Raw genomic sequence first — 21,759 nt, 5'->3', positions numbered from 1 at the left:
CTGAATGGCACAGTGGCACAGAACAGGTATCCAGTCACCGAATCCCAAACCAAGCCCCCTGCCTCCCAGCGGATTCTGACTCACTGCACCCCTGACAAGGAGAGCCGGACAGCTCCCTAGGATTCAGACTGCAGGTCTTTCTATACAGCCTCTTCTTTCTCCCTGAGTGGCTAGCCATGGTTCACAGTCCAACAGGCAGTCGTCCACTTTGCCCCCAGGGCCCCGAGGTCCATGATAAGTCTTCCATAAATGCATGTAGGAAGACAGATGGCATGTTCTCCACCCACACAGGGCCAGGCGGAAGTCTCACCAGCCTGGGAGGGAAACAGGCTCGTGCAGCTCAGCCCTGCCACATGCCTGGGTCGTGGCTGCCTCCGTGGCATTGGGGTGGGTGCCCCTTTGCCCAGGCAGGGCCCATTATCTAATCAGCTCAGTGACCAAGGTGAACAGGCCGAGCAGGCAGAAGCCTGAATCACCAGCTGCCCAGGGCACCCCGGGCTCCCTGCAGGTGGATGGTGGACACGTGGACATCCTTGTGCTCACGTGGGGACCCCGGGCGTGGGCAGGGCCAGCTGGTGGCAAAGGAGATGCATGGCTGTGCTCTGTCACGGCTGTGTGACTGCCGGTGCTGACCCCACTGGGGTCAGAGTGGGGCGCTGTATGAACTGGCTGCTTTTCACAACGCAGTGGCCAGGCCTTTCTTCTTAGTCCATCTGACTCTGGAAGCTCTGCTGAAGCGGGCCCAGCGTCTTATTGTTACGCACCGAATCTGTTCAGACACATCGCGACCCTGTGCCCGGTCCTGCGCCATCCTCACCGTGGTTCCTGTGCCTGAGTCCATGCAAACCTTTCCGCCCCGTGCACGAGGTGTCTGGGGTGGGACTTGAACCCAGAACCCAGGTCTTCCCAATGGGGCGGCAAGAATTCTACCACCGCCCCTTCCCAAGAACTGACAACCAGCACTGTGACATCACCTCTGCTTGCTGGCCACCCTGTGGGCATCAGGGGGTGAACTGGGGCCCCAAGGGGTTTTCAGGGGCTGGATTTTCCGGAGCAGAATGGCAGGCCTTTATTGGAGGGCTGAACCCACCCACCATTCGGTCAGCAGCCACGCTCAGCAGTAACCTATCATCTCAATGACTGAGCAGCTGGTGGGTTCGAACAGGGGGCATTCCGGTGGGTTAGCAGCTGGCTGCCTAACCCCTGTGCCACCTAGTCTCCTAAGTGCCTGGCTGAGCCGAGGAAATACAATGTAACCTCATAAGGCTCTGACATGGACTCTGTATCATATTCAGATCGTAACTGTGTTCTAGTTTGTCTGTTAGTAAGTGGGTCCTGGTGTGCCCTGGCGGGGGTGGGTGTTGGTGGGAGGAGCTGCTGGGGGAGCCAGGGCCACCTGGTCACCTGGAGGCCTGCCCGCAGAGGATGGTCCAGGAGCTGGCGGCAGGGAGGCGGCTTCTCCCCAGGTTAATTGTTACAGGAGTCCAGAGTCTGTCCTGGGAGCTGGGGAGGCGGGAGCTGGTTGCTGAGGGTGGGCGGTGACGAGGGCACAGCCCACACCCCGCACCCCTGCTCTGTGGTCACACACAGGACCGAGGACCAACCACACACTTGCTGTCCGCCATGGAGACCCTGGGCACCCTCCTCCCGCTGGTACTTCTCCTCTTGCCTGCTGAGGCCCAGCAGGGTAGGGCAGCCTCCATCCTGGGCAGGGCTGGGGCGGGGGTACGGGGGGTGGTGGGTGGCTGGGGGTTGCCTTGTCTCTATTTTCCATTAGAAACTGAGGCATCTGAGAAGAGGGTCAGAGTGAAGGGTGGGTGAGGTCAGGTGCCCCTCTGAGACCTCTAGCCACTCCCCTCCCTGTCCGCCCCCAAAGTTCCCCCAGCCCCACTCTTCTTTCCTGAGCCCCCTCCCATGTCCACACCCTTCCCTTGTTCAAGGCCCCTTTTAAGCCCTGCCCTCCTCTCTGGAAGGAGCCCGGGGTGGTGGCGGCGGTTGGTGGGCGTGGGAGGCTGCCAAAGGCAAGCTGGGTTGCTGATTCAAACCTTCCAGCAAATGACCTGGTCATTTGCTCCCCTAAAGGTAGCAGCCCACAAACCCTAGGGGCAGCTCAGCCTGGATCCTTCTGTATGGACTGGAAGGTCCCCCAGAACGAGCCCCCTCTCTTAAGGACCTCCCCCGTCTCAGAGGAACGCGCCTCTTGCCCGAGTGCCTCCCCAGTTTGCTCTTTCCGGGCCTGCCTGCCTGTGGTCCCCTGCACCTGCCTGGGGGTCTCTGCAGCGCTCCCTCACCACATCCACTGGTTTGACAGCCGCCGAGTACCGCCTGCAGCCGTGGCTCGTGGGCCTGACGGCCGTCGTGGTCTTCCTGTTCATCGTCTTCGTCCTCATGATTGCCAACCGCCTCTGGTGCTCCAAACCCAGGTGGGAGCCCCGCCTGGCTGCCCCGCCCCTCCCCTGCAGCCTGCGCCACTCTCCTCACCTTCCGGTGTGGTGTCCCACCTGCATGTCTGTCCCGCATCACCTGTAACCCTTCCATCCTCACCCTTGAGATCCCTCCCCTCCCACAGGGCCCCCCTCCACACTCTCCCTTGCTTGAAAGTGGGTCCTGACCCATCTCCTCCCTGATCTCCCCATTCCCTGTTCCTCCGGGGACCCCAGGCCACGGCCCAGCCCCACAGCATGCACCTAGTCACCCGACTAAGGCTGAGGTACTCCGCTACCTCTCCCCCCCCTCCCCAATCTCTGCAGAGATGAAGAAGAGGCCATGTTCAGGATGGAGACCACCTCGAACGAGTACCAGGACTTGGACACGAGGTACTGGCTTGTGAGCATGTGTAGGGTTTGTGTGTGTGGGGAGAGGCTGCAGGTGTGCATGGATGGTGACCTCTTGCTGACCTTGAACCCCTGGAGCATATGCTACCCCAGGGCCTTTGCACTTGTTGCCTGGACCACCCTTGGCCAGGACCACCTCTCCTCGTATCTTCGGGCCGGCTCCTCCTCCTTCAGTGCCTGCTCAGCCGTCTCCTCCGGGCCTCACAGGGGTCCAACCTGACCACCAGCCCTTCCTCTGTCGCTGCTGTGGTTTATTGTCCACACTCACCACTGGACGAGATGAGGAACCTCATACTGTCTGAACCGCCTCTCCCTCTAGACGGTGGCCTCCTTCAGCAGGGGCCAGCAATGCCCCGGTGGCCAGGCCACAGGGCACACAGCACAGAAACAAAACACAAATGACCTCCGGGCCATTGAGTCGATGCCAACTCGGAGCGACCTGATTGGACAGCATAGAACTTCCCCTGAGGGTTGGTGAGCCACTCACTCTCTGGGAACAGCATGCAGATGACTTGGTGTGGGGACTCTCCTGGGGACAACACCTGCTCAGGTCCAGCAGCAGCTCCCTGACATTCGTCAGGGAGGAGGTCCACGGGGAGTGCTCTGTGGGACAAGATTCCACCAGCAATAGGAGTGTGCAGTGGGGGAGAGGCCTCACGGAGATGGACAAATGCCTGGGGAGGCGGAAGCATTCAACACTTTGCTTTACCCAAAACCCAGCTCAGCCCCTGGGAAATATGGTCCCTTCTCCCAGGGGGACCAAGGGATCTACGTGCGACTTTCCCCCTCACCTGGTCATTCATCCACCTGCCCCTCCACCTCTGTTCCACCCATCCATCCTTCCCTTTATCATCTCTTCCTCTGTCCATCAGTCCCTTCCACCATCCATCATGGATCCACCCATCTATCTACACACACATCCAAACACAAGCCTAGTTTTATCCTGTAGACACCTCTGCCCATGGGTGTACCCATGTATCCACATCTGCATGCCATCCACCCATCCATCGACCCATCTACCCATCCATCTATCCATCCATCCATCCATCCATCCATCCATCGACCCATCTACCCATCCATCCATCCATCCTTCCATCTATCCTTCCTCCACCCAGCCTCCGTTCAGCCAACACCTACGCATTCATCAAAATATACACCTATTTGGTTGTCACCCTTCAACCATCTATCTGTCCATTGAACCATTGATCTACCCATCACCTACCCAGATGCACTGTCATCCATCCACATCCCCACCACTCACTCCCATCACTCTCTCCTCTCTCCAGCCCATTCACTGGTCCACCATTCACCCCTCTGTGAAACTGTCCATTCACCTAAATACATATTCACCCATCTAGCCATCCATGCATTTAATTATCCATGCAGGAAGGCACCCATCCATCTATGCATCCAACACCTCCACAAACCCATCCATCCTTTCTTCATCCATCCACCCATGCATGTATCCATCATCCACACGGGAATACACTCATCCACATACCCACACATCCATTCACCCATCCATCTATCCATCCATCCATCCATCCATCCATACACCCATCCATCCATCTAGCCATCCATCCATCCATCCACCCACCCACCCACCCACCCACCCATCCATCCATCCATACACCCATCCATTCACCCATCCATCCATTCACCCATCCATCCATACACCCATCCATCCATCCATCCACACTTCCACCCACCCATCCATCCATCCATCCATCCACCCACACCTCCACCCACCCACCCACCCATCCATCCATCCACACATCCATCCATCCATCCATCCACACCTCCACCCACCCACCCATCCATCCATCCATCCACCCACCCACCCACCCATCCATCCATCCACACATCCATCCATCCATCCATCCATCCATCCATCCATCCACACTTCCACCCACCCATCCATCCATCCATCCATCCATCCATCCATCCATCCATCCATCCATCCACCCACCCACCCATCCATCCATCCACACATCCATCCATCCATCCATCCATCCATCCATCCATCCATCCATCCATCCACACTTCCACCCACCCACCCATCCATCCATCCATCCATCCATCCATCCATCCATCCATCCATCCACACTTCCACCCACCCACCCATCCATCCACACATCCATCCATCCATCCATCCATCCATCCATCCATCCATCCATCCATCCATCCATCCATCCATCCACACTTCCATCCACCCACCCACCCATCCATCCATCCACATATCCATCCACACATCCATCCATCCATCCATCCACACATCCATCCATCCATCCATCCATCCATCCATCCATCCATCCATCCATCCATCCATCCATCCATCCACACCTCCATGTATCCATCTACCCCCAGAGGAAGAAACTGAGATGAGTTTGGGCCTTTGTCCATTGAGCCCGACACGGCTGCATCTTTCTGCCTGTTTTGCGGACGAGGGCCCAGATGCCCGGGGCAGATGCCGCTTATAAACTCGCATCACAAGGACCCGGCGGGACAGAGACAGACCAGAATCCTTTGATTTAGTGTGTGTGTGTGGCCTGGGGGAGGGGGGGAGGGAGTTAGGGGGGGCGCTGTGCTGACCCGGACCTTTGCATCCCTCCAGCCAAGAAAAGAGGGAGAAGCAGAGAAAGAAGGACAGCGAGGAGAAAAAGGCCGAGAAGGATGGAGAGGCCAACCTGGGGCTGGAGCTGGAGGAGAACGAGGAGCCCTCGAACCAGGAGAAGGCAAAGAACACGGCTATGTGAGGACTTTCAGCGCCTCCATCAGGCCACTGCCCTGAGATGTCCCCGTGTCCCTGCCAAGGACACGGCTGGACCTGGGGTTCAGAATTGTGGCCCTGAATGAAGTGGGCTAGTGTCTCCCACAACCATTACAGCGCCCCCCCCCACCCCCCACTCCCAAGAGCGGTGCTGAGCCGGGGCGCTGCTTTGTGGTCCTTCAGGCCCTTGGACAGGATCCCTGGACAAGGAGCAGTCCCAAGTCCCCAAAATCTCATGGCTGCACACCTCTGACCCACTGCCTGATTTCTGTCTTTCTGCTTGGTGACTATTGGCCAGGCCCCCACCCCCACCCCCACCCATGAAGCTTGAGGGCCCACTTCGGCCAAGTGGTGCCCCTAGGTGCTGCCAGTAAAGAAATGACCTCAGCTCCTCAGCAGGTCTCTTGTGGTCTCTGGGGAGTGTTTCCCTCTTGGCGGGGAGCGGAGGGCTTCCTTTGGGGGGTGGGGTGGGCAGTGTCTGGGCAGACCGGGGAAGCTCCTTGATGCCCAGAGGCCATCAAGCCCCGCCTCCTCCTGCTGTCTGGGCGGTGCTGGCCTTAGCCCAGCATCTCAGGACTTTGAGCTCTGAGCCAGCCTTGTTTCCTGGGAAATTCTTGTCCTTATAGTCCTGTGTTTGGGGGCAGGGGTGGGGACGGGGTGGAGGGGGGGCATGTCTCCCGCCCTTTCTCCTCCCAGGTTCTGGCTTCACCCTCCCCCTCACTTCCTCTAGGCCCCTGGCCTTGTCCTGGCTCTCACCCACTTCCTCAGGGGCACCCAGATAAAGCCTGGGCTCTGGGGCTTCGAGCCAGGGTTCAGCATCCCAGAATCGCACTGGTGGTCCATGGCTTGACGACTAGCCCAGAGGCTGGTGGTTCAAAGCCACCCCCAAGCACCTCGCAGAAAGGCCTGGGTATCTACTCTGACAGCCCAGGGAGCTCAGTTCTACCCTGCACATCTGCAGTCACAGGGGTCAGAATCGGCTTGACGGCAACTGAACACCAGCTGAGCCGAGCGGAGGTATTCTCCACTGCCCCCTCTGCTGGAGACAGTTGACTCAGGAAGATCGGAGAAGAATGGAAGCATTTGAATTGTGGCCCCAGAGAAGAATATTCAAAGTCCCACAGACGGCTGAATGGACAAGCTGGTCTCCCTGGGAAGAAGTACGGCCAGAATGCTCCTGAGAGGCAAGGCTGGCGAGACTTAGTCTCACATGCTTTGGGCAGCTTGGCCCCGAGAAGGACCTCCTGCTTGGTCAACCGGAGGGGCAGTGAGTAGAGAGGAAGTTAGATGGACCTCGTGGCTGGGGCACAGGACTGAGGAGGAGGATGGCGCAGGGCTGGGTAGTTTTGTGCATAAGGTCGCTGTCGGCTGGAGCCCACTCCATGGCACCTGACAATGTCCACGGACTTTGGGGGTTGCTGCTCAGGTGTGGAGGCTCGGCTCAAACACTTCCCGCGCCGAACAGCAGGGGGAGCACCCCCACAACGCCAACGAGGGCCCTAATAGGAACTTGGCATTTGCAATCCTTAATATCCATCCTGCTTTCTGGACGGCGACATGGAAGGGGGTGGGGTTGAGGGGGTGCTTACGGACAGAGAGCAGGGAAGGCGCCCCCGCCTACCCTCTTGGAATAAACAGTACTCGAAGAACCGCGATTGGACCCCCTCTGGAATGGGGTGGGACGTGTTGGCAGATGTGGCTCAGATCATGTTTGGAGGTTCACCTTGAGAGGAGGAGGGGCATTCCCTTCCTGGGCGTGGCTTCAGGTTGGGAACTCCAGAGCTTTGAGACCCTGGCGTGCAGGCTGTGTGGCCTTGGGGCAGTGACTTCAACTTGCTGAGCCGGAAGTTGGTTCCTGCCAAGAGCTGTGGCCCCATCAGCCTTCGGTGGTGCTGGAGGGAGGGGCCGGGTGTGAGAGGTCGGGACTGGGCCGCAGAGACTGGACACTCGGATGCTAGGCCCTTCCGGCCCCTCCCTCGAGTAATCGGAACTCAGGGGAGGGGAACTCTCCCCGCTTCACCCCTGCCACTTCCTCCAGCAGCGGCTCCACCCTGTCCTGGGGTGCCCTGAGGAGGTGGGGGGGGGGCGCTTCCTCCTCCGGCTGAGCCAGGCAGAGGACAGACGGAGCAGGATGGACGGCCAAATCTTCCCGGCTGCGGTGCAGGCCCAGTCCTGTGGGCGCTCCGTCCCTCCTGGGCACTGGCCCCCGAGGAAGCCACGAGGTGCCCTGGGGGCTGCGCTGGCCCTGTCTCCCTCGACTGTCCTCACCATGGTCCAGGATGTCTGCGGAAGCCCTTCCTCTTGCTGAGCCCCGCCCCTCGCAAAGCCCCGCCCTCCATCAATGTCAGCTCCGCCCCCACTGACTCCTCTTTCCTTCCTGCGGGTGGGCCTGCCCGGGAAGGGGCGGTGGGAAGTGGACCGGGCAGTATTCTTGGCTTCTGAATCCACGGGCCTCACATGGCCTGGGAACCCCACACGGAGAAACCCATTACTCCACAGATGGGATTTCAGACCTTCAGATGGGACTGAACAAGCCTGTCCCACCTCCTGTTGTCAGGAGAGGCCAGTCCCTGGAGAAGGACAGCGGTCCGGGTAAAGTGGAGGGGCCCTCGCCGAGATGGATGGACCCCGTGGCTACAACCATGGGCTCAATCAAACCCATGGCAGGAATGGTCGTGAGGACGGCGCAGGACCCGGCAATGTTTCCTTCTGTTGTGCATAAGGTCGCTACGGACACCTCACAGCAAGGACAACATCCCACCCCCTCACTCACGTCCCCGTCCTTGTGATCCATTTACCTATTCACTCCCATCCATTATCCATTCCTCTACTACCCCGCTCATCCACCCATCCTTCCACCCATTTCCCGACCCATAGATCCATCCATCCATCCATCCATCTCTCCTCTACTATCCCACTCATCCATCCATCCTTCCATCCATTTCCTGACCCATAGATCCATCCATCCATCCATCTCTCCACCTACCTATCCATCCACCTGCCTATCCACCCACTCATCTACCAAGGCGCTCATTCATCCATGCTTTCATGTATCGTGCATATCTACACACTAAAAGATATATGATTATGTATGTTCACTTACCCACTCACCCATCTTTCCATTCATCCACCCTTCCATCTACCTATCCATCCATCAACCCGCCCCCCCTTCCATCCATTCATCCAACTATCTCCTCATCCATACATCCATGCATCCCTTCATCCAGCCACCCACCAATCCAACTGTATACTAACTTGGCCCACTGGAAGAGACCCCTATCTGTGCCCATCCCAAAGAAAGGAGACCGACAGAATGCTCAAACTAGCGGACAATATCATTGATATTGCACAAAGAAACATTTTGCTGAAGACCATCCAACAATGGTGGCAGCAGTACAGTGACAGGGAGCTGCCAGAGGCTCGGGCTGGCTTCAGAAGAGGATGTGGAACGAGGGGTCTCATTGCCGATGTCAGATGGATCTTGACTCAAAACAGAGACTACCAAAAATGCCTACATCTGTTTCATTGACGATGACATAATAAACGATGGAGATCCTTAAGAAGAATGAGAAATCCAGGACACTTCATTGTATTTGTGAGGAACTTGTATGTGCACCAGGGGAGGGTTGTGTGAACACAACGAGGGGATACTGCCTGGTTTAAGATCATGAAAGGTGTGTGTGTATGTGTGTGTGTGTGAATTGTGTCTTCTCACCATACTTATTCAATATGCATTCTGAGAAAATAATGAGATAGACTGGCTTACCTGAAGAACAATATAGTATCCACATGGAAGGGAGGGTTATTGACAGTCATCTGCAGATGACACAACCTTGCTTGCCCAAAGTGGAGAGGATGTCAATGAAGCGCTTGCTGATGAAGATCTAGGATGGCAGTTGGTATGGATGCCAACTCAATGTAAAAAAGACTCAGATCCTTCAGTGATGGACCCAGAGGTAACGTCATCGTGGCAGTTACATAATTGGGGATCAACTTGCGAAGGGGTGGAGTCTAGCCTGTCAATCAGGTCGCAGTCTGATGGCCTCATTTGGAGGCGCCATGAAGATAATAACTCGCTGGAGGCCAGGTACACACAGACTTTCTGCTTCGTCTCTTTGCTGACAAGACACACGGAGCTACATGAACCATGTTAGAGCCCTGGAGCTGGAGGAGCCACGTGGAGAACCACACCAGCACTGAGATGCTTCCACCGCCACTGGATCCACAAGACTTTCCACCCACCGGCCTGCGATCTTCCTGCATTCAGTGTCATTGTGTGTTATCTGTGAGTCTGAAGAGGACTTTATAGATTGATATTGGACATATGGGCTAATATCAGACTTATGGACTTGATCTGGCCTGGGCTGGGATGTTTTCTTAGTATACAATTACTCTTGATATAAAGCTCCTTTCTATACACACAGGAGTGTCTATGAATTTGTTTCTCTAGTCCACCTGGACTCACACAGTCATGCGAAATGGAGAAAAGGTTGAAGTTGTCAAGGATTTTGTCTCACTTGCATGCACAATCAGTGCAGCAGCCAAGAAAGCCACAGAAAAGTCGCATGTGGTCCCTCTGCTGCACGGGAGCTCTGCAGTGTCGAACAGCAAGGATGTCACTTTGAGGACTGAGGTGCGCCTGACCCAAGCCATGGGGTTTTCCATCCCTTCAGATGCATGTGAAAGTCGGACAATGAATGAGGAAGCCCGAAGAAGAATGGGTGCTAGAAGACAGGATTGTGGGCTAGAGGACAGTATCCAAAGTCCCACGAGCTGCTAAAAGGACAAGCCAATCTGTCTGGGAAGAAGTCAGGCCACAGTGCTCCTCCTGAGAGGCGAGGATGGCAGGACTTCGTTTTCCCTCACTGCAGGAGGACAACATGCTTGGTAAGGCGGAGGGGCAGCGAAGGGGAAGAAGGCCCTCAATGAAGTGGATGGGCCCTGTGGCTGCCAACAATGGGCTCCGGCAGAGGAACCACTGTGAGGGCGTGCAGGACTGGGCAGTGCTTCCTTCCGTCGTTGCAGGGTTGCTATGGATGCAATAGCACCTAGCAACAACTCATCAGTCCATTCTTCCATCCGTCAGAGAGCCTTCCTTCCACTCACCATCATCCTGCTATCCATTCACCCACCCACCCACCCACCCACCTGTCCATCCAACCACCTATCCATCCTCCCAACCCAGCCATTCATCCATCTCCGCATCCACCCACTCACTCCTCTGCTCATGCATACCACCACCCACCTATCCCGGTGTCCATTCAACCACCTCTCTCTACCTTCTGCCCGCGCATCCATCCGCTCACCCACCTACTCATCCGCTTGCGGGATGCAAAAGGACTTTCCCCCAGCTCCCAAATATATGCCAAATCTAGGACGCTGCTTGTATCACAGTGGTTCTCCACCTTCCTAATGCCGTGACCCTGTAGTACAGCTCCTCCTGTGGCGGTGACCCCCCAACCATAAAATTATTTTCATTGCTACTTTATCCCTGTCATTTTGCTACTGTGATGAATCGGACGACCCCTGCGAAAGGGTCATTTCAACCCCAAAAGGGTCTCGACCCACTGGTTGAGAATTGCTGTTGTATCACATGGTAAATGACTGTACACTTGGAGGTCAATGCAAGCCGCTTAGAGGTTAATCTCCCTCAGAATTATCAGCCATCTAGAGCAAGCAGACTGTATAATCTGTGTGACCCTAAGTAGGGCCCACTCCCTTCTAATAAGGATAGTGGATTGCTTCCCTGGAGGAAAACCCAGAGACAAGGTCAAGCCCACTCAAGGATGACCAAGGTTAGGCTGCCATCTTGAATCTAGGGTCTGCCCATCTTGTCACATGTGTACCTAGTCCCTCCCCTTCCTATTACGTGTGCACCCCTACATCATCCCCTTCCTGTCACACATATGCTTATTGTACAGCCCCTTCCCGTGACGTATGTGGTTACCTGTAATCAGGGGGGCTTGCATGCCCCTAAGTATATAGAGGCCTTGGTCAGAAATAAAGAGGCTCTCTCCTCTCTCCTCCTCTTGCTCTTTCTCTGGACCTGGCTGCTGAGATCATGGCCGTCCAGGAGGTGAGCACGCCACCATGGAATGTGTCTGACTCCTTTATCTTCTCTCCTACCTGTCCTATTCTCTATGACTTTACTATGATCTTTATATATGATCGCCGGACGGTTTTGCCGACGGACCCCACGATTGTCAGGGGCTGGTTACTCTGACACCCACTCACTATCTATCCCCTCGGTCTGCCCATTTGCTCTGCCTGACCACCAGCCCACACTGCTTGGTGACCCAGGAAGACCGAGCGGTGCAAGGTGGCAAACATGCATTAGGCTCCGGTGGCTCCCATGGCATACCACCTTGGGCTCCTGCAGTGTATCTTATCACTGTGTCTTAACCCATTTGAGCCTCGATTTCCTCTCTGGGAATAGCAGCATCGCAGGACTCATGGGCTGAGTTTGGGGGTGCTGTCGTAGAAGCCATGACTCCCCAGAGGCTGTGGGCTTGGGGTGGGGATGCAGCACCTTTTTCTTTCTCCCCTCCACGCCCAACGAAGCTCCAACCTTTGTGCCGTGCACCCTCAGGCAAGGAACTAAACCTCTCTGTGCTTCAGTGTCTTGCCAGGTGGAGGTGTGATGTTGCCCTGGTCCTCCATGAGGTCAGCAGGAAGGGTTCCATGAGATACTGCCCAGGACCGGAGTGCAGGGGTGTCTGAGAAATGTAGGCTCTTCAGCTCAAATGGGGAAGAGGGGGTGGTCAGGTTTCCAATCCTTGGACTTGGGGGGCCCTGAGGGTCAGATGCTATTTCCAGATACTCTTCTGGGGGCTCCCCATGGGAATGAGGGGAGAGTCTGTTTCTACCTCCTTCTGTGAAAGTGTGGAGCCTCTCTACTGGTAGGGGGGCACCCTTGGGGCCATCCCAAGTTAGACACCCTCTTTCTGCCTTTAGTGGCGGGCAAGGATGGCAGATGTTGGAACAGCCTCGCCAAAGTTGTGAATTGCTTCATCCCGAAGACTAGTAACTGGCAGACCAGGTTTTTTCATACCCAAACTGGGCTAAACCTGTGAGCCTGGGCTGAGACCCAACCCCCTGCTGGACTCCCAACTCTGGGCTGAACCCTTAACCCCAAGCTGAGCTTCCACCAGGGACTGGAGCCGCTAACCCTGCAGGGCCACAACTTCCTGCTGTGGGCAGGGGCTGGGCCAGGAGATGCTGCCCGCGCAGCCCTGTCTGCCCACGAGGGGGAGACAGCTTGGCTGTGGAGGGCAGAGGCTGCTGGAGGTGGTGATGGTGGGTGGCAAGGGGGAATGGTGGGTCCAGGTAGGGGGCTTCCAACAGCCCCTTCCACGAGAGTGTCTTTCATGCCTGCAAAAGGTGCCCATGGGCACCTGAGTCAGGGCCTGTTCCTCTTCTGCCCACAGCTCTCCAGGACTATCATGCCCCAGGGCCCTGCACTGTCCCCTCCCATTCATTCTTCAGCTCTGGGCTCCCTCCGCTCTGGCCACAAGGGCCCCCTTGCTGTTTCCCACCTGGCCAGGCCTGGTCCTACATCAGGCCTTTCTGAAGCTGGGTGGCCTGCTCTGCTGGATTAAGGCAGGGGTGGTCCATGTCCCTGCACCCAAATGTTGTCCAGGGAACGGAATACCTGCCTGCCCATCCAAGGTGCTCCAGGCTTCCGATGGCCACCTGCCCTCAGTCCAAGCCTGCCCCTAAACTGAACACACCACACACGCACTCTCTCACACACACACATACACAGCCCCAGTGGGCCCTCATTCACACATGCACACTCATACACACACACACAGCCCCAGGGGGCCCTCATTCACACATGCACACACACACACAGCCCCAGGGGGCCCACATTCACACATGCACACTCACACACACACAGCCCAGGGGGCCCTCATTCACACATGCACACACACACACACAGCCCCAGGGGGCCCACATTCACACATGCACATTCACACAGCCCCAGGGGGCCCTCATTCACACATGCACACTCATACACTCACACACACAACAGCCCCAGGGGGCCCTCATTCACACACGCACACTCACACACACAGCCCCAGGGGGCCCTCATTCACACATGCACACTCACACACACACAGCCCCAGGGGGCCCTCATTCACACATGCACACTCACACACACACAGCCCAGGGGGCCCTCATTCACACATGCACACTCACACACACACAGCCCCAGGGGGCCCACATTCACACATGCACATTCACACAGCCCCAGGGGGCCCTCACTCACACATGCACACTCATACACTCACACACACAACAGCCCCAGGGGGCCCTCATTCACACATGCACACTCACACACACAGCCCCTGGGGGCCCTCATTCACACATGCACACTCACACACTCACACACAGCCCCAGGGGGCCCACATTCACACATGCACATTCACACAGCCCCAGGGGGCCCTCACTCACACATGCACACTCATACACTCACACACACAACAGCCCCAGGGGGCCCTCATTCACACATGCACACTCACACACACAGCCCCAGGGGGCCCTCATTCACACATGCACACTCACACACACACAGCCCCAGGGGGCCCACATTCACACATGCACACTCACACACACACAGCCCCAGGGGGCCCACCCTCATTCACACATGCACACTCATACACTCACACACACACAGCCCCAGAGGGCCCACCCGCATTCACACGTGCACACTCATACACACACACAGCCCCAGAGGCACAGGGAGGGGAGGCAAAAGGAGTCACAACAGTCAGAGAGAGTCGAAGCAGGGCTTGTTTAATTTTTATACATTTTCATTTTTTTCTTTTTTTTTTGCCTTTTATTGAATATTTATGGAACCCCCTATTTTTTTGTTGTTTTGTTTTTGCATAGGGAAACAAACAGTTAACAGCCAGGGCCACTGTAAATGGTGCCGGGTCGACGCGGATTCGAAATGAGCGCTGTAATATACAAGGTTATGACCAGAGCGATGCGTGAGGCAGGGCCCCGGCAGGCGGGCCGGAGGGGGCGGCTGGGCTCCGCGGGCCCCAAGGCCGCTCCAGCCCCGCACCCAGCCCACCAGGGCGAGGAGGCGGCGGTGGTGCAAGACCCAGCCCCAGCCTTCTCCAGACGTGGGTTTGTGGAGCAGTGTGTGTGCGTGTTGTGTGTGTGGGTGCATGAGTGTCTCTTGTCTGATGTGGGCAGCAAGCAGAAAGCGAGATGCAGAATAAACTATCCCGGTAATATTGGTAAAATATAAATGGAGAAAAAGAAAAAAAAATCCGAGACAAAGAAAATGAACAGCACCACCAAAAATAAACCCAAAAATAAAAAGACAAAAAACCCGGAGAGGAAAATGTTCAATTCTCTCGCTCCTCCCCCTGGCCCCAGCTCCTGGGACCGGCCCCTTGCTTGGCCCCGGTGTGGGGAGCTGGGTTAGGGGCCAGGCCCCCTGGACTTGAAAAAGACTTTGGTTTCCAGGAGCCTGGCTAGGACCCACAGTGTGGGGATGGGCTTGGGCACAAAGAGCCCACGTGTCTTCTTTTCTGTGGGCTGAAGGCCCACCCCTTTTAGCCAGGAGACTGGAGGGCATCCTGGAGGTGGGGAGGCCTGCAGCTTGGGGGAGGGTTCCCTAACTCCGCTCCTAGAGCCTTCTTCCTCCTGGATCCAGCCTGCTCTCCCTGTCCCAGTGTCTGAGCGAAGCAGGGGGGAGGGGGGATGCCCAGGAAGGGGGGGGGCGCAGAACCCCAAGGGCAAACCAGCAGACACAAGTGAGGCACGCTGGAGAGGAGATTGTTTTGGTATCACTGCAACTAGTCCTGCCAGCACTGCCTGGGGGCTGCCTCCCCACCTGGCCCAGGGGTCTTGGGGGTTCGCCGGGGCCCCCACATGCTCAGAAATGCTTGCAGTTGGAGAGGGTCCCCCCCCATCTGGGGGGAGGGGCTCTCAGGAAGTGTCCAAGGAGGGGGCGTAAGCAGAGACAGAAGGGAGGATGCTGATGAAGCTGGATTTGGGGTGGGTGGGTGTCCGGATCCTCCCTCCCAGCACCCCTCCAGGGAAAGACCAAACCAACTGGGGTCTCAGAAAGGAGACTCCGTCCAGCTGGAAGTAAAACGTGGTAATTGCATAATCTGTATTATGGGACGTGCGTCCCCAGGCGATACAGAAGCGTGCGTGTACACAGCTCTACACCGTTTTAAGTACCGCTGGGGGAGCGTGTGGGGGAGGGTCCTGCGTGCTGTTCTGGAGTGTGGGGTGGGGGTGACGGGCTGCTGCCCTCAGGGATGCTGTAGTGGGGGCGGGCAGCCGGTGTCCCGAGAAGGATGCCAAGTTCCACAAGGGCTCGGGGTCAGGAGTTGGAATCGGGTGTTGTCTAGGGTGGGGTGGGGGGGTGGGCAAGACGTGGTGGAAGGGACCAGTCTCTGTTCCTGGGGCAGGTCCCTTTGGGGTGGGTGGGGGAGTTCCAGTTTGATCTGATTGTCTAGCCCAGGGTGGGGCTCTGGGCTCAGAACCCCTAGCTAAGCACAAGGCCCCAGCTGCCTCAACTGGGCCTGGCCTGATTGCCCATCCCACTTTAGTGGGTGGGCACCCCCATCTGAACCAGAGGGGCATGATCGCCATAGATTTAGGCCTATCTGTTCTTCCAGGGGCTGGGGGTGGGGGGAGCAGCGGGCTGAATGGCAAGGGGGTGAAATCAGGAGGGCATAGGATGTCCCTGAAATGCCACCACTCGTCCAACTACTCCCAGGGGAGGGGCTCGGCCAGCCAGGACCTGGGGCTAGCAGCAGTGGGTTGGCGAGTCTTACTGGGGGTGGGGGGCACCCTGATGCTTCCTCCAGGGGCAGTCCTGACAACAACCCTGTGGAGCTGAGGAGGGACAGGAGGCCCAAGCCAACTTCCCCTGGGCTCCTGGCCCCTGGGCTGAGGGGAACCGGGGCTGCAGGGAGGAGAGGACCCACTGTCAGGAGGCCACCATGCCAGCCTGACCTCTGACTCTCTGGCCAAGGGGCAATTCTCAAGGGCTGAGGGCACTGCCCCACCCCCACCCCGTGCTCCACCTGTCTGTCCCGCGGCCTGGCCCCAGACGGAGAGAGATGGGAGGGGATGGCGGGATGGCTGGTGCACACTGGGCCTCACGCCTGGGTCCCGCCCTGACCAGGCTGTGGATGAGCGTGGAGGACGGTCCACCTGCTGTCCCCACAGGCAAGGATGAGAGGGTCGGCGTGGGGGTGCGAGGGAGGGGGGCATGTGTGTGTGGCCCCCCCCCCAAAAAAAAACCTCCTGTCCTGCTGAGCTTGAGAAGGCTCTTGTCTTAGCTTTGGTGGACTGAGAGCTAAAGACGACAACAAAGAAACAGCGATGACCCCAAAGGAAACCGCAGCGAGACAGCACCCCCCGGCCCGGCCTCTGCCCTGCGCCCGGCCGCAGGCCCGCGGTGGCAGATGAGACTTAGACGACAGATATTGCATATCTCGGTTGTGAGTTCTGCTGGAAGACGTAGAATGGGGGAGCTAGGGGGCAAGGGAGGACCCATCAGGGTGGGTCTCAGAGGATGGCGGGAGATGGGAGAAGTGGGTGCTTTGGCAAGAAGGAGGGAGGGGGCAGTGAGGTGACCCTGAGCCTGAGCTGAGGAGTGGGGTCGGAGGGATCTGGCTATCTGCTCATGGGCACCCTTGGGGGATCACCCCATGGGGGGCACCACCAGGAGGGGGAAGGGGTGGTGTACGGCATTGGGGGAGGGCTGGCCTGTGGCCCCCGGTGACCCGAGGTCTGTCCTCACCACAAACTTTTGGAGCCCAGTAGGCAGGGGCGTGGGGGGTGCAGTAGGTGCACACCAGAGCACCCCCAAATGCAGCAGGAGGTGGTGACAGGACCGAGCCGGGGGTGGGAGGGGGTGGTGTAGCAAACTGGCTTAGGGGTGGGGTGGGGGAGTTGGTTTTCTTTTTAGGATATCTTTGCTTTTTTTCCCTAAACAAATAGAAATACGTCTCTTTCCCATGTTTACTTTTTATTTCATGTCATGGTCGTGTCTGTTGTTTTGACTTTTTTCCCTTTGTCTTTTCGTTTGTTTGTTTGTTTTTGTTTTCCTCTTGTTAACTACACAGGCAGGGCATGCAGCTAGTCGTGTGCGGTGATATTGGTTAAAGTTAATACTTCTCGAAAAAGCAAGGCACATCATGTGAGAGAGAATTCCGTGCAAATCAGGAAACGGGGACTGTTTGTGTGTTTTTTCCAGGGTGGGGGTTTTTGTGGGTTTTTTTGTAGTTTTTTTTCCGATTTTCTTGTCTTTTTTTTTTTTAAGAGGAGGGAGGGACAGGACTGGGGGAGGGGGACAGAGCTACGTAGTCATCGCCATGCATGTCGCATCAGCTGCCGGCTCACCCTGGAGCCGGGCAGCACCAGGTCTCTGCAAAGCACCATGCAGTTAGGTAAAGAGATGGTTCTCATCACGGTCCCCCGGGGGAGGGGGAGCCACTGGGTCTCCCCAGAGTGCAGCCCCCCTCCTTCACCCCGACACCCTAAGGTTCCAGGTCAAAGAGTCCCCCATGCTGCTGCCCAGACCCACACCTTGGTCCCCAGTGGGCAGCCACTGGCTGGAGGGGCCCTGAGGCCGGGCGATGGCCCAAGGGTGTCTAACCTGGAGGCCGGCAGGGGGCCTTGCCGGGCCCCTGGAGCTGGTTTGGGAGAAGAGCCTTGGTTCTGTGGTGGGTGGGGGCCCCAGGAGCGGCAGGGGGGAGGGGGTCTGGAGTCGAGAGCGGATGGGAGTTGGGGATGGTGGTGTCCTGTTCTTGGGGATGGCTTTGGCCTTGACCCAAGTAGGGGGAGCGATCCCCATAGCGCCAGGTGTGCAGGAGGTCAGTGGGGCTGGGGTACATGGTGGGCCCCTCCCCCAGCCCCCCACCCTAGATGGCGAGCCTACCTAGGGGGGCTGGGGGACGGGCCCCTGGGGTATCCCCAGCTTAGTGTTTTTGGAGGGACTCAACGGAGAACTGCTTAGCGATGGCACCCTCAACCACATCCCCCCCCACGCCGGACCCCACCCTCCCGGCTAGCCAGGCCCACCCCATCCTGCCTGCTCCCAGAAGCCCCCTCCCCCCCGGGGAAGATGAAAGTGCAAACCGAGGTCCCTGGGGCCTGGGAGGCACCAGGATGGTGTCACTCCAGGTTGTAAGGCACTGGGGGAAGGGGGGCGGGTACCAGCTTCCCCAGGACCCCTGTGCCCTGCAGGGCAGGGTGCTGGGGGGCCCTCAGCTCCGCCCTTTGGGCTCGCTCAGGGTCCCACCTCCAGGTTTATGGGGGGCACAGCAATGGGGGGGTCCCAGACGGGAGGTGACTGGGCTGCGGGGGGGCAGGGAGAAGGGGAGGGGGGAAGGGGAGGACACCGCGGCCACTCGGTCCTAGCTGGACAGGGGGGCGGGCGGCAGGAATCAGGCACTTAGAACCACTCGCTCCTTGCCCCCCACCCAACGGGCCGGGGGAGGGGGTCATCCCCACCCAGGCCAGAGCATCCCAATACCCCCTCCCCAACAGAACCGGGAGCTCTGGGCCTCCAGGCCCCGCAACCCCTGGAAAGTGCGTTTCTCGCGGCTGTGCAACACGACCCTCCCGGGGCGCAGGGGGAGGGGAGCCTCCGATGTCGGGGTGCCAGGGGTTAATTGCATAGAGACTTCTCCTCCCAAACCCGCCGTGGGGGGGGGCGGCACGAGGGCTGAAAGACGGGGTCCCAAGAGAGCACGTAGTGGGGGATTTAGGGAACAGCCTCTGGCCGAGCCCAAAACCCCGGCCACCACCTCGCTGGAGTGGCTCACGTGCGCCCGCCCCCCTTCTTTGGCAAACCCCATGGTGGGGGACCGGGTGGACGTCCTTGTGGGGGCCGCACCAGCTGAATGGCAGCCCGGGCTTGCTCACCTGTCTCTGGGCAGGCAGGGCCTGGGGGAGCCCTGGTGGGGAGCCGGGGTGGGCGTCTGTCCTTCAGAGCAGCAGGCGGCCCGGAGATGAGTCCGTCAGGCGGCCAGCCCCACTGCCTTGTTTCTGGGTCCCCGGTCGGCAGCCCGGCCTGCGCACCTCGCCGCGTCTTCGGTGGGGTGGGTGAGTGGGGTTGTTCTGGGTTTTTTTAAATCTTTTCCTGCTTTTGTTCCTGTTTACCTTCTCTGGTCGTGTCCTGCTGTTTTCTCCTTTGTTAAAAGTCTTCCTCTTCCGAGACTCAGGTCTGCGTGTCTCGTCAGCTGGCCTGCGGCGAGGCAGTGGGGTGGTGGTCTCGATCTTTCTAACTTCCCACAGAGAACGTGGGCCGGGGGCCGGCTGGGCTGCCCTCCGGGAGTCCAGGGACGATGGCGGAGGGGCGCGGGGGGGACCTTGGTTACCCCAGATACCAGGACTGGGGGTTGGCAGGCAGAGAGAGACAGAGAAAGAGAGAGAAGGGGTGTCAGGATTGGCATTGATCCCCACTGCCCACTGCCCCAAGACCCGTCTCCCGGACCCCAGACAAAGTGACAGCACAAGACGGCCCCTGAGTCCCTGCTGGGCCCCGTCAGCCCAGAACAACCCGCCAACAGCAGACATTCACCCTCGGCAGTGCGTGGGGCAGACGGAGCCCTGGTGGTGTCGTGGCTACCAGCTGGGCTCTTTCCCAAGGTCTGCAGTTTGAAACCACCAGCTGCTCTGCTGGAGAACGACAGGACGTTCTACTCCTGCTAGCGGTGACTGTCTTAGACTCCCACAGGGGCGGGTAGTTCTTCCCTACTGCAGAGCATCGCTGAGTCAGCCTTGACACGGCGGCGCTGAGTTTTGCGTGACAGACGGTGTGTGGGACATACTCGGTGTAACGTATCTAGACTGTGAGGGGGATGAACTCAGACTGTGTGGGGGACATACTCAGACTGTGTGGGATTTTTTTCAGACTGTGTGAGGGACGTACTCAGACTGTGAGGGGGATATACTCAGACTGTGTGAAATGTACTCAGACTGCGTGGGGGAATAAACGCAGACTCACTGACCGTGGGATATTCTCTGACTGACAGTATGTGGGGTACACTGACTGAAGCAACGATTTCCTGTGTTTATTCATTGCCTCTAGCATTCATGTCTTGGGGGGATTTCCTGGCGTGTCTGTTTCTTTGTGGACAACACACACCACAAAACACGTACGGGAAGGCGGAAAGGCAGTGCCACAAGGCCTCCGGTGTCGATGCCACATGAAGCCGTCGGAATGGGATGCTATTGTTTCTCCCAGAGCCTCCGTTTGGGTCTAACCCAGTGGTCCCCAAAGGGGGAGGGCTACTGCCCTTTGGAGGTGCTGCGACGCTCCAGAGGGGCTGCAAAAGCAGACGCCTGCACTTTGTGGTAGACTATAGGCTACAGCGTGAACGTTTTTAATGGTGGGGAATTGGGGCGGGAGGCAATTTTTTTTTTCCTGAAAAGGGAAGAGGTGGCCAAATACATGTGGGACCCTATGGAGCCCCGGCGGCACAGAGATTATGCACGGGCTGCAAACCACAGGTCAGCAGTTCGAAACCGCCAGTCACTCCCCAGGAGAAAGAGAGGCTGCCTGCTCCCGGGCAGAGCTACGGTTCTGGCCTGTCCTGGAGGAGGGCGATGAGAGGGCGTCCCTCGATGGCAGGGGGGTTATGTCTGTAAGGCCCTGGTGGTGTGGTGGGTTCTGTGTTGGGCTGCTGATCTCAGGGTCAGCAGTTCGAAACCACCAGCTGTTCCAAGGAGGAAAGACGAGGCTGTCTGCTCCCAAGGAGACGCACAGCCTCAGACACCCACAGGGGCAGCTCTACTCTGCTCTGCAGAGTTGCTGTGGACCAGAATCGATTTGATGGCAGTCTTTCCTCTGGGTGAGTTTGGTCTCTGAGCCTTTCCTGAAGAACGTCTGGTCTTCAGCTGACATCACATCAACATGTAGTTCTGACGCCCCCGAGGGACTCACATTGTGTCCCTTTGAGCCACGGGAGCTGCTGACAACAAGGTCAGTGGTTCGAACCCACTGGCTGCTCTGTGTGTGGCGGGGGTCTACTCTGCAAAGATTCCAACGTCCTGCCCTGTCTGCAGGGGCGGCCAGAGTCCCCATCAGGGTGGTGGCTGCTGTGCTTTTCTGAGTTTTGGGTTTGTGGAGCACAGACGTTTGAAGGGGTGAGACAGGAGCTGCGG

General features: G+C 57.9%; 2 protein-coding genes across 6 annotated transcripts in view; one reads left to right on the top strand and one right to left on the bottom strand.

Annotated features, from left to right (window-relative positions):
* Window positions 1-1,623: 1,623 nt before the first annotated feature.
* Window positions 1,624-5,590, top strand: SMIM24 (small integral membrane protein 24). Its single transcript, XM_075535552.1, has 4 exons — window positions 1,624-1,687; window positions 2,312-2,429; window positions 2,751-2,816; window positions 5,449-5,590. Exons 1-4 carry the CDS (start codon window positions 1,624-1,626, stop codon window positions 5,588-5,590), a joined length of 390 nt encoding a protein of 129 aa, XP_075391667.1.
* An 8,797-nt stretch (window positions 5,591-14,387) lies between these two features.
* NFIC (nuclear factor I C) overlaps window positions 14,388-21,759 on the bottom strand; it is a 77,911-nt gene continuing 70,539 nt past the window's right edge. For all 5 annotated transcript variants that reach the window (XM_075544985.1, XM_075544990.1, XM_075544977.1 and 2 more), the window contains one exon: window positions 14,388-19,984. In XM_075544985.1, the coding sequence (XP_075401100.1) occupies window positions 19,967-19,984 (18 nt within the window). In that variant the 3' untranslated portion in view covers window positions 14,388-19,966. The remainder of the gene's footprint in view (window positions 19,985-21,759) is intronic.

This window comes from Tenrec ecaudatus, chromosome 1, assembly GCF_050624435.1.
Source record: "Tenrec ecaudatus isolate mTenEca1 chromosome 1, mTenEca1.hap1, whole genome shotgun sequence".
NCBI classification, from domain to species: domain Eukaryota; kingdom Metazoa; phylum Chordata; class Mammalia; order Afrosoricida; family Tenrecidae; genus Tenrec; species Tenrec ecaudatus.
Note: the sequence above shows the minus strand (reverse complement) of the source record. Positions and strands in the feature narration are given on the sequence as shown.

Excerpts from the sequence above, each read along its gene's own strand:
- SMIM24 (XM_075535552.1), top strand. The coding sequence starts at position 1,624 with ATGGAGACCCTGGGCACCCTCCTCCCGCTGGTACTTCTCCTCTTGCCT. Across the intron at positions 1,688-2,311 it reads GCCTGCTGAGGCCCAGCAGG|CCGCCGAGTACCGCCTGCAG; the intron begins GTAGGGCAGCCT and ends CTGGTTTGACAG. Across the intron at positions 2,817-5,448 it reads TACCAGGACTTGGACACGAG|CCAAGAAAAGAGGGAGAAGC; the intron begins GTACTGGCTTGT and ends GCATCCCTCCAG.